Source organism: Agrilus planipennis, unplaced genomic scaffold (genome assembly GCF_000699045.2).
Source record: "Agrilus planipennis isolate EAB-ADULT unplaced genomic scaffold, Apla_2.0 scaffold41, whole genome shotgun sequence".
NCBI classification, from domain to species: Eukaryota; Metazoa; Arthropoda; class Insecta; order Coleoptera; family Buprestidae; genus Agrilus; species Agrilus planipennis.
Window position 1 is genome coordinate 1,572,555 of NW_020442445.1, and position 12,929 is coordinate 1,585,483.

A 12,929-nucleotide genomic window follows, 5' to 3' on the forward strand; every position below is an offset into this window, starting at 1 on the left:
GATTTCGTTAACAGTCCCCATGTTATTGCAATGGTTGGATTGCCAGCGCGTGGCAAAACGTACATTTCCAAGAAACTGTCACGTTACCTGAACTGGATAGGAATAAAAACAAGAGGTAATAAAATAAATAATAAGAATTCGTCAGAATACGTTTATTTTAATAACATGTCATGAACATAAATTTCATTGTCATTTTTGCTTCACAAAAAATAACAATTTTTGTAAAATTAATAATAGGATAAGAAGTATTGCTTTTAATTAACTTCAACATGTTCAAAAAACTTTTTTCTTTCAGTTTTTAATTTGGGAGAATACCGTAGACATGCTACTACGGCATACAAGAGTCATGATTTTTTTCGAGCTGATAATATGGCAGCTATGAAGATAAGAACACAATGCGCTGTCGAGGCTCTTAACGACGTTATCAGATGGTTAGAAAATGGTGGAGAAGTAGCTGTCTTTGATGCCACTAATTCCACCCTAGACCGTAGGAAAATGATCTATGAAGTTATCGTTGAAAAAATGGGCTATAAGCTTTTCTTCGTCGAATCGATTTGCGACGATCCAAAAATCATCGAACAAAACATCAAAGAAGTCAAAATCAGTAGTCCGGATTATGCTAACATGAACGAGGACTCAGTGTTGACCGACTTTTTAAAACGGATAGAACACTACCAAGAAAGATATCAACCTTTAGACGAAGAACGTGAAAATAAAATTGCCTTCATGAAAATTTATAACACGGGTCAGAAGGTCGTCGTTCACAAGCACGAGGGACATGTGGAAGCTAGAATAGTTTATTATCTTATGAACATACATATAACTCCTAGGACAATCTACCTTACTAGAGTGAGTATTATTAGTTGAATATCAAATGAATATATTGAAAATGTGCACCACTCTTTTATTCTAGCATGGTGAAAGTGAACAGAATTTAATGTATCGTATCGGAGGCGATTCAAATTTGAGCAGTCGGGGAGCACTTTATGCAAAAGCGTTATCCAGTTATATTAAAGAACAAAAAATTGAAGGTCTTCGAGTGTGGACATCTTGGCTGAAACGGGCGATACAAACAGTTGCAGATATACCAGCTCCACAGGAAAGATGGAAAGCACTCAATGAAATTGATGCAGTAAGTCTTCTTTCTCCTCTTTTTAATTTCCTGTTAATCAAGTGGACGAATATAACAGAAGGGATTCTGTAGAGGATTCCAGAATAGCTAATTGTAAAAATAAAGTGTAATTTTCGGTATACTGGACTGCTAAACGAGTTATTTCTAGCTACCAGCGTCATTGAATCCAGTTAACAATTTAACAGAGTACATCGAGGTTCATTTACAATAATTTGTGTTGGAAATTAATCCGATTTCAACTAGTATTTCACTACATATCATAAGGCTTCATTACGTCAAATATAGAAATTAATTAATTATGATATGAAGAGAAGAACAAAATGAACGTCCTTCAAGTAACAATAAAATTTACTTTTAAAATTATTTTTGCTGTTTAACTTTGTTTTACTGTAAACGAGTGAGTAGTAAATTTTTTTTTTTCAATTTTAGGGAATTTGCGAAGAGATGACATATGAAGAGATTCGTGAAAAATTCCCCGAGGACTTTTCTGCACGTGATCAGAACAAATTCGCATACAGATACCCAAGAGGGGAAAGCTATGAAGATTTGGTGGCGAGATTAGAACCGGTCATAATGGAATTGGAAAGACAAGGAAATGTGCTTGTTGTGTCACATCAGGCGGTCATTCGTTGTTTATTGGCGTATTTCCTTGACAAATCGGCAGGTAATGTGATAATTTACAATAGTGAATTTGAAAAGACGTATGACATCTAGAAACTCAAATTGTTGCAGATGAATTACCTTATTTAAGAGTACCCTTGCACACTGTCATCAAGCTAACGCCTGTTGCTTATGGTTGTCACGTCGAGCATATAAAATTGCCAATTGAAGCTGTCGATACTCATCGTCCAAAACCTATGGTAAGCCCTTTTCATTTATATGCATTTTCCTAAGTTTCTTTTTTACTAACTACTAACATTTAAAAGGGAACCGGACGTACGAAAATCAAGTGTTAATAATTGAGTCGTTTTCTGAAATATGTAGTTACTCATAATTTAATTTTACTCAATCTTTGAACCGATTAAATTTAACCAATGTTAATGATTCAATTGTAATTACAAAATATTTGATCATAATAATACTTTCAAAAGATAAGTAGGTAACTGAGTGTTTAGGAGATTATATATTCCGAAATTAATCACTAAACTTCTACGAACACATTATTTTTTTGTATACTTCTTCGCTTTTTTACTTAAACTGTATTATTGTGAGAAATAACTTCTACTTAAAGAATGATAAGCTGATATAATTTTGGTTTTCAAGAAAATTGTGAATGATATCAAGAGCAGGATAGTAATGTAAATAAACAACTTTTAGTTCAAGTTTTCCTTTGTCAATTTAACAAGAAAGGTATTTCTGTGTCTTCTGTTAATTCTAAAGAGGACTAGGGTTGAGGCAAATATGAAAATGAATGAAGTTTTCTGTTATTGTTTCCTATACTGTTCTTGAAATGAATAAAATTTAGAATCTCCAATATATAAGATTGCTTTGATGATCAAACCTGACTATTCGAATTTTTTTTAAAATACTAATTTTATTAGAACAGTTAGATGGAACAATGCAATATATATAAAAAAATTGGATAACGTGTAACTGATTGTTATTATAGTCTTATTAACCGTAGTCCTTAGAAATTTCTACAGTTTTTCTTAAATTAAGTTCTTTAATTTACTAATAATGTCTTTCTTATCACAGTATTGCATAAGCGATAATGCTTTTTTATTAATTAATTTATTTGTATTATCATGGGTAACCCCAGAGAAGATATTTAACTATATTTATTATTTTTCGTCAAAATTATTGTACTTGTACTTATAGTAAATGAGAAAAATGAATAGACAGAAATGACAACTTTATTATTTATGAACTAAACTTGCCTAAAAAGAAATTAAGTTGAATGATTTCCAAATTTCTGTAAGTTATTTTAACTTTTTCTTTGGCAACAGTTTCAGATAACTGTCTATAAATAAATAAAAACTAACGAATGGTCAAAATTATTTTTATTTATTTATTTGTAATTTTCCTTGTCATAAATTTCTGCGTTGTGCATGATTACAATAATGTTTTAGGAAAGCTAGAAATCTATGGTGGCGCAGTATGGTTTCCAAACACACTAACTTCTCATGTTTGCTGTTGTAATACATAAAATATTAAGCCTTGCAACAATAATAATATGTAGTTAAAGTGTTTTTAAAAGTAACAAACATTTGTTTTTGTTAAAGTGTGATTGCTAGCGCCTTATTTTATTAACTGAATGTTACTGTAAGTTTTGAATCATTTTCAAGGTTCCTGGTGAATTGGAGGAAAAGTTCAGAAAAAAGCATTGAATGTAAGGACACATATTTATTTTGAGAACGACTGAAAAAAAGGGTGCCTATATTTTCGTAACTTTTCCCGTAATTGTGATTTCTCATCTCACTTCGACTTGTTAATCGTCGACAGTGGACTGGGCACTTACTTTCTCGAAACTAAAATACCTATATACAACTGATGTAATTCTACGATATATGTTGACCTATTTTTTTTTTAAACGACATGTTGATCATCTCAAGTGTTGTGTTTTGTGTAATTTATGTAGGTCCGTTGTGTAAATATGTATTAGTATAATAGTATACTTGTACTTTTATGAATAAAAATGAAAATGTTAAATAATAACTTAATCTGATGTAATAAAAAGAAATCGAATAACGCAAAATATGTTTTTTTGTAAGTTTTTGTGCACTGTTTTNAACTGCGTATTTTTGGTGTTTTGTTTACAAAGGATACGTTTCGTATGTACATTGAACTTTTAATTCGTCATAACGGGTCTGAAAACTAAATTGTGAACTTTAGAGTTTACACTGTTTTCTGTGTAAAATAAAATATCATACATTTTATAGTTTATTTCTAACTACCAATAACTCACATAATTGTCCAAACTTTTACAAAACTAAATGGTGAATTTATAAAAAAAACGATTTTACATTTAATTTGCTTAATGTACTTCTTGCGGTTATGATAACACAACTGGATACCTACGCAAACAAATTGTTAAAATTTTGAACCTAATTTGCATGTACCTATTGCAATATTGGACTTTTATCTTACTATCAAAGTCGAATTTGTTGATAGTTACAGAATTTTAAATGCTTAAATTACGAAAAACAGATTCTGATTAGAAAAATAAATTCCACTTGCAAATTGAGAAATTCAAAGTTCGTTGCTATGAAAGTATAAAAAGATAAGTACAAAAAAATGAATGCATCACCAATACAGACACGTAGCTACACAAAAAATATGCGGTAAAACGAAACAAAATTTCTGAAACATGTTTTGGTAAATGTCTAGATGATGAAGGGAAGGGGCGCTCGAAAGAGGGTGGTCACCTGAGTAAAACCCCATAAATAATTTGCGGCGGTCTAACCCCCCCCTAAAAAGGTATGAGGGTTGAAAGTTGATCATTTTGACAATTTTCATACACTATAATTCAAATAAAATTCAATAAAAAAATATTTTCAAGCGGGTGGAGGTGGGGAATCGAAAGAGGGTGGTCACTTGAACAAAACCCGATAACCTAACCTAACCTACCCTATTGATAAAGATTTTTNGGAACCGGACGTACGAAAATCAAGTGTTAATAATTGAGTCGTTTTCTGAAATATGTAGTTACTCATAATTTAATTTTACTCAATCTTTGAACCGATTAAATTTAACCAATGTTAATGATTCAATTGTAATTACAAAATATTTGATCATAATAATACTTTCAAAAGATAAGTAGGTAACTGAGTGTTTAGGAGATTATATATTCCGAAATTAATCACTAAACTTCTACGAACACATTATTTTTTTGTATACTTCTTCGCTTTTTTACTTAAACTGTATTATTGTGAGAAATAACTTCTACTTAAAGAATGATAAGCTGATATAATTTTGGTTTTCAAGAAAATTGTGAATGATATCAAGAGCAGGATAGTAATGTAAATAAACAACTTTTAGTTCAAGTTTTCCTTTGTCAATTTAACAAGAAAGGTATTTCTGTGTCTTCTGTTAATTCTAAAGAGGACTAGGGTTGAGGCAAATATGAAAATGAATGAAGTTTTCTGTTATTGTTTCCTATACTGTTCTTGAAATGAATAAAATTTAGAATCTCCAATATATAAGATTGCTTTGATGATCAAACCTGACTATTCGAATTTTTTTTAAAATACTAATTTTATTAGAACAGTTAGATGGAACAATGCAATATATATAAAAAAATTGGATAACGTGTAACTGATTGTTATTATAGTCTTATTAACCGTAGTCCTTAGAAATTTCTACAGTTTTTCTTAAATTAAGTTCTTTAATTTACTAATAATGTCTTTCTTATCACAGTATTGCATAAGCGATAATGCTTTTTTATTAATTAATTTATTTGTATTATCATGGGTAACCCCAGAGAAGATATTTAACTATATTTATTATTTTTCGTCAAAATTATTGTACTTGTACTTATAGTAAATGAGAAAAATGAATAGACAGAAATGACAACTTTATTATTTATGAACTAAACTTGCCTAAAAAGAAATTAAGTTGAATGATTTCCAAATTTCTGTAAGTTATTTTAACTTTTTCTTTGGCAACAGTTTCAGATAACTGTCTATAAATAAATAAAAACTAACGAATGGTCAAAATTATTTTTATTTATTTATTTGTAATTTTCCTTGTCATAAATTTCTGCGTTGTGCATGATTACAATAATGTTTTAGGAAAGCTAGAAATCTATGGTGGCGCAGTATGGTTTCCAAACACACTAACTTCTCATGTTTGCTGTTGTAATACATAAAATATTAAGCCTTGCAACAATAATAATATGTAGTTAAAGTGTTTTTAAAAGTAACAAACATTTGTTTTTGTTAAAGTGTGATTGCTAGCGCCTTATTTTATTAACTGAATGTTACTGTAAGTTTTGAATCATTTTCAAGGTTCCTGGTGAATTGGAGGAAAAGTTCAGAAAAAAGCATTGAATGTAAGGACACATATTTATTTTGAGAACGACTGAAAAAAAGGGTGCCTATATTTTCGTAACTTTTCCCGTAATTGTGATTTCTCATCTCACTTCGACTTGTTAATCGTCGACAGTGGACTGGGCACTTACTTTCTCGAAACTAAAATACCTATATACAACTGATGTAATTCTACGATATATGTTGACCTATTTTTTTTTTAAACGACATGTTGATCATCTCAAGTGTTGTGTTTTGTGTAATTTATGTAGGTCCGTTGTGTAAATATGTATTAGTATAATAGTATACTTGTACTTTTATGAATAAAAATGAAAATGTTAAATAATAACTTAATCTGATGTAATAAAAAGAAATCGAATAACGCAAAATATGTTTTTTTGTAAGTTTTTGTGCACTGTTTTATTTTTAATTATTAATCTTGAAAGTTAGACTTTGATCTTATTTAATTTATATTCAATAATTATTACATGTAATTCACTCTGCTTAAGTGTTCACGATTAGTAAAACTCGCCAAGAGCGAAATCTATTTACTATAGACAGGGAATATACTCCGCATTCTGTATTTAGTAATTCAGGCAGAAACGTGAGAGAGAGTGCGATCGTCTAGAATTTTGATTGGTGTACGTCAAAGTCCTACCGGAGCGGAAAAATGGGATAAAGAAAAAGGAAAAGGCAGGTATTGGCCGTATGATTGTTTTCTCTCTAGACGGTAGTCAATTTCATTAGGATATTGCTCAATTAATTCTTTATATCTATGGTTGTAGTATGTTGAGCATCTATGGTTATCCCTTTACGTTTATCTATTATGCTTACAAAAATATCTAAGGCAATTTTAATTTTTACCTATGGTTTTAGTTTGACATTTGATGTATAAGTGTGGTCAATCTCATGTGCTATCTGTTTTTGTGTTATATTGTTTATGGAATAGTGTTGTTAATTCGTCATTTTGCCTAATTTTAATTCCAGTAGGTTAGTTAAAAACCAATTAAACATACATTTACGTATTTTTTAAACTATAAGTTGTCCACTTGTTCATTAGTAGTAGTAAAAACATGACTTTCAGAATTCCATATTTTCAAAATAATTTCATTTTATTTACGATAAAAACTTGATTATATACATTTATGTATTGTTGAATTTTACAGGAGCATTACGCCAGTACACAAACTGAGGATCTGTATGTTGTGGGGTATTGGTTGTAGTGATCTTCACCCCAGAATGCAGCAGTACCTGAAGGAACATGTCTTTACTCACAATCGAATGTGATCTGTGTTGCTGAAGGAACAATTTGTGACAGTGACTTAGCGACGCCTTGAGTACACTGGGAGTTACAACCAGTATGGTAGGTGGCAACATTAATTGAATTTAACACAAAATCATTTGGGAAACATAAAGCAGTAATAGAGGTTGTGAAATTTAATTTATAGTAAAATTTTCGCAATAAATAAGATTTTGCAACCCCTATTACTGCGCCATGTTTCCTACTACTATGTAAGTGGGGAAGAATTGCTAAACAAAACTATTTATTTACCTATAGTTCTCTTAAGATTTAGTAACCTTTGGATATCGCAATAGTACAATTTATTGTTTCAGAAATATTTTAAAAATATTTCAGCAGATTAAAAAAATCATTCTTATTTTAAAATATTGATCTAGTTAGAAATTTCAAATTTGTCATTGAATTACAATGAAACTCAGATTCTCAGTTCCTGTCCATTTTTTTTGTTTTTATAGACAAGCTCGAAAACTAATCTTACTTAGTCTTCTTACTTAATTGAATATTTTTGGACAATCAAATTAGACGGGCCTATGTTTGGCTGCATATGAAATATGCTTTCTACTACATTGTTTTTTGCATGTGCTTAAAGTGTTATAACGTGCTCATTTTTCAAAATTCCTTTGCTAGAATTTGATAGTTTTGTTTACAGAGAGTGCTAATTACCCTCCTTTTAAACCTAAATTTTTGCAATTCCTGATAGAAAATTAGCTGTCTTAATGTTATTTTCGATAATCCGATTGTCGACAATATGTGAAGTCAGATCTTATGTAACTGTACTCTGTACCCTTATTTTGAACCTGAAATTCTGCAATTTCTGAACGTAAAAGTTTCAGGTGTTGCATATTGCATTTCTTTCAAAATTCGTTTATCAGATTTATAGTTTTTTTTCTTGAAGAGGGCGGGGACAAAATGTGTAATATCTAATTTTTGTGCCTCTTTTTTGCACCTAAAACTGTGCCATATTTATCAGAGACAAAGTATGTTGATAGATTTTTTTAGAAATTCATTTGTCAAACAGGGACAAAAAGTATGAAGTCAGGTTTTTATAAGGGTCCGGTGAATTAAAAACTTCGTCATTTTTGATACTAAATGCCACTGATGTTATAGCTTGCATATTTTTCAAAATTCGATTGTCAGATATGATAATTTGTGACAACTTCCTACTGAACCTAAAGTTTTGTAATGTTGAACCTATAATATTGTAATTTTTGATCGTAAAAATTACAGGTGTTATAACTTGCGTAGTTTTCGAAATTATTTTATGAGATTTTGATAATTTTGTTTGTAGATAACGTGAACAAATGTACAAAGTCAATTTTGTTGTAAGGGTGTCCACTACCCCACCTTTGAATTTAAAAATTGCTATTTCTGTAAGTAAAAATTACAGGTGTTATGACGTGAATATTTTTCAAAATATATTTTCAAATTTTAATAGTTTTNACCCTATATATAACTTTCTCAATATTTTTATGTATTTTTCCATTAGTTTTATCTTTGAATATTGTTTAAGAACGACTGTATAAATATTTACATGTATAAAAGTTGGCATATTTATTAACATTGAACCCCCTATAACTTTTTATGGGGGTGAGACCGCCACAAACTTTTTATGGTACAGTGGTGGGGTAGATCTTCTTCTTCGATCCCCACCCCCTTCGGGCCATTATCTAGACCTTTACCCATGTTTTACAATTAAAGTAGATGTTTATTATAGACAGTGTAGTACACTTTTGTTTTATTACAATTTCATACAAAAGTGGAAGTACTTAAATGTCATTTGTGAAATTGCGCATTATGCAGGTTTTATGTTATGTTAATTGTAAATGTTCATAAAACATAAAGTATTGATGTAACAATTTTTGTTGCCTATTATGTAACAATAAGTAGCATATCGAACGCATTCTTGTGTTTTGTATGCCATTTTTTACTCAGTATTTATAAAACCTGCGACGTGATAGAATATTATCAATGTTTATCTACACATTATTGTAGTATGTTACATGAACATATTACGTAGTGTAAGTTCAATACACAAAATGAGTTAATGGTACTTTCGTGCTTGTGCGTTTGATTAGGTATTTGGAAAACTAATACTTATAAAAACATCTATCGATAATAAGTTCATATAATTAAAAATCATCAAGAATTCTTAAATTATAAAATATTATCATCGCGATACCTATTGATTAAAAAATGTTGAGAAGTGGTGTAAAATTTCAGCGACAAATTATTGTCGATAATGGTATGTGTATTACATATGTATTTTCATTTTCGTGTTTATCAGAACATTTACACTTTCTTCACAAATAAACTTAACTCAGATATGATTATTTTACAAACGTAGATAACGTTTTTCGTTGTTTAACACTTAAAATTTCTTAAAAACTGAAGCTGTCCGTGAATGGAAAAATTAATAAAGGAACTTACGTGTATAGCATTGTTCTCATTTAAACAATTAAATAAACAATAAAAATTGTTATTATTTTATTAAAATTTGAGTCACTTAATGTTCGAAAAAAAAAACGCCCTAAAATGTGTTGTATTCCTGTTAAATCAAAAACTGATAAGTGAACTGCTGTCAAAAGTATCAAAAATTTATTAAAATTTACTGCGTTAGTAAAAGGGGCGCAGGAGAATTTTTAGTGAGGGAGATTGTCAGTTACGCCATTGGTACTCAAAATCAATAGTTTCTAGTGCGAAGTAAAAACGTGAATGTAAAGTGTGCAATGTGTGTAACTTTCCTGATTAATGCGTGTTTAATTAATCATGGAACTTTATCTGTTATTATTATGTTTATATATGTATGTATGTACATATGTATAATTATTTCACATTAAATGTGTGTACACATATGTATAATTTAAAAGGGATTCTTACTGAGAGCCAAAACATATTTTTTTTATAATTTTGAATAGCATGCCTGGATATTTAAAAGGAATATTAAAAATTTATAGATTTTAAGATACTTTCAACCTACTTATTCAAATTCACAATATAAAGATTAAAACTATCCCAGAAAAAAAACAGGGACAACTTGTGATAAACAGATTATTAATGGAAACTTTTAGTTGATTAAATTGTTCTGTATTAGATGAATTCATCAATACTTTACTAGAAGACTGCCAGTAGTAAATCGTAAAGGAAAATATATAACAATTTTTATTTTATTATTTTTGCAGGGGAAAGAACAGATTTCGTTAACAGTCCCCATGTTATTGCAATGGTTGGATTGCCAGCGCGTGGCAAAACGTACATTTCCAAGAAACTGTCACGTTACCTGAACTGGATAGGAATAAAAACAAGAGGTAATAAAATAAATAATAAGAATTCGTCAGAATACGTTTATTTTAATAACATGTCATGAACATAAATTTCATTGTCATTTTTGCTTCACAAAAAATAACAATTTTTGTAAAATTAATAATAGGATAAGAAGTATTGCTTTTAATTAACTTCAACATGTTCAAAAAACTTTTTTCTTTCAGTTTTTAATTTGGGAGAATACCGTAGACATGCTACTACGGCATACAAGAGTCATGATTTTTTTCGAGCTGATAATATGGCAGCTATGAAGATAAGAACACAATGCGCTGTCGAGGCTCTTAACGACGTTATCAGATGGTTAGAAAATGGTGGAGAAGTAGCTGTCTTTGATGCCACTAATTCCACCCTAGACCGTAGGAAAATGATCTATGAAGTTATCGTTGAAAAAATGGGCTATAAGCTTTTCTTCGTCGAATCGATTTGCGACGATCCAAAAATCATCGAACAAAACATCAAAGAAGTCAAAATCAGTAGTCCGGATTATGCTAACATGAACGAGGACTCAGTGTTGACCGACTTTTTAAAACGGATAGAACACTACCAAGAAAGATATCAACCTTTAGACGAAGAACGTGAAAATAAAATTGCCTTCATGAAAATTTATAACACGGGTCAGAAGGTCGTCGTTCACAAGCACGAGGGACATGTGGAAGCTAGAATAGTTTATTATCTTATGAACATACATATAACTCCTAGGACAATCTACCTTACTAGAGTGAGTATTATTAGTTGAATATCAAATGAATATATTGAAAATGTGCACCACTCTTTTATTCTAGCATGGTGAAAGTGAACAGAATTTAATGTATCGTATCGGAGGCGATTCAAATTTGAGCAGTCGGGGAGCACTTTATGCAAAAGCGTTATCCAGTTATATTAAAGAACAAAAAATTGAAGGTCTTCGAGTGTGGACATCTTGGCTGAAACGGGCGATACAAACAGTTGCAGATATACCAGCTCCACAGGAAAGATGGAAAGCACTCAATGAAATTGATGCAGTAAGTCTTCTTTCTCCTCTTTTTAATTTCCTGTTAATCAAGTGGACGAATATAACAGAAGGGATTCTGTAGAGGATTCCAGAATAGCTAATTGTAAAAATAAAGTGTAATTTTCGGTATACTGGACTGCTAAACGAGTTATTTCTAGCTACCAGCGTCATTGAATCCAGTTAACAATTTAACAGAGTACATCGAGGTTCATTTACAATAATTTGTGTTGGAAATTAATCCGATTTCAACTAGTATTTCACTACATATCATAAGGCTTCATTACGTCAAATATAGAAATTAATTAATTATGATATGAAGAGAAGAACAAAATGAACGTCCTTCAAGTAACAATAAAATTTACTTTTAAAATTATTTTTGCTGTTTAACTTTGTTTTACTGTAAACGAGTGAGTAGTAAATTTTTTTTTTTCAATTTTAGGGAATTTGCGAAGAGATGACATATGAAGAGATTCGTGAAAAATTCCCCGAGGACTTTTCTGCACGTGATCAGAACAAATTCGCATACAGATACCCAAGAGGGGAAAGCTATGAAGATTTGGTGGCGAGATTAGAACCGGTCATAATGGAATTGGAAAGACAAGGAAATGTGCTTGTTGTGTCACATCAGGCGGTCATTCGTTGTTTATTGGCGTATTTCCTTGACAAATCGGCAGGTAATGTGATAATTTACAATAGTGAATTTGAAAAGACGTATGACATCTAGAAACTCAAATTGTTGCAGATGAATTACCTTATTTAAGAGTACCCTTGCACACTGTCATCAAGCTAACGCCTGTTGCTTATGGTTGTCACGTCGAGCATATAAAATTGCCAATTGAAGCTGTCGATACTCATCGTCCAAAACCTATGGTAAGCCCTTTTCATTTATATGCATTTTCCTAAGTTTCTTTTTTACTAACTACTAACATTTAAAAGGGAACCGGACGTACGAAAATCAAGTGTTAATAATTGAGTCGTTTTCTGAAATATGTAGTTACTCATAATTTAATTTTACTCAATCTTTGAACCGATTAAATTTAACCAATGTTAATGATTCAATTGTAATTACAAAATATTTGATCATAATAATACTTTCAAAAGATAAGTAGGTAACTGAGTGTTTAGGAGATTATATATTCCGAAATTAATCACTAAACTTCTACGAACACATTATTTTTTTGTATACTTCTTCGCTTTTTTACTTAAACTGTATTATTG

At 30.4% G+C, this 12,929-nt stretch overlaps 2 protein-coding genes across 4 annotated transcripts in view; both read left to right on the forward strand.

Moving 5' to 3' along the window:
* Positions 1-3,493, forward strand: LOC108733607 (6-phosphofructo-2-kinase/fructose-2,6-bisphosphatase; the record flags this gene model as incomplete). The annotated part of the gene is given in 6 exon segments (XM_025980443.1): positions 1-115; positions 296-849; positions 914-1,132; positions 1,562-1,796; positions 1,865-1,992; positions 3,418-3,493. Coding segments are annotated over 6 exon segments (1,293 nt in total), but the record flags the coding sequence as incomplete, so codon positions are not given.
* Positions 1-12,888, forward strand: part of LOC112906397 (6-phosphofructo-2-kinase/fructose-2,6-bisphosphatase-like) — a 39,436-nt gene extending 26,548 nt beyond the window's left edge. For 2 of the 3 annotated variants that reach the window (XM_025980440.1, XM_025980442.1), the window contains exons 2-6: positions 10,579-10,704; positions 10,885-11,438; positions 11,503-11,721; positions 12,151-12,385; positions 12,436-12,888. In XM_025980440.1, the coding sequence (XP_025836225.1) occupies positions 10,579-10,704; positions 10,885-11,438; positions 11,503-11,721; positions 12,151-12,385; positions 12,436-12,614 (1,313 nt within the window). In that variant the 3' untranslated portion in view covers positions 12,615-12,888. The remainder of the gene's footprint in view (positions 1-10,578; positions 10,705-10,884; positions 11,439-11,502; positions 11,722-12,150; positions 12,386-12,435) is intronic. The other variant, XM_025980441.1, reaches the window with a different exon arrangement.
* Positions 12,889-12,929: the final 41 nt, after the last annotated feature.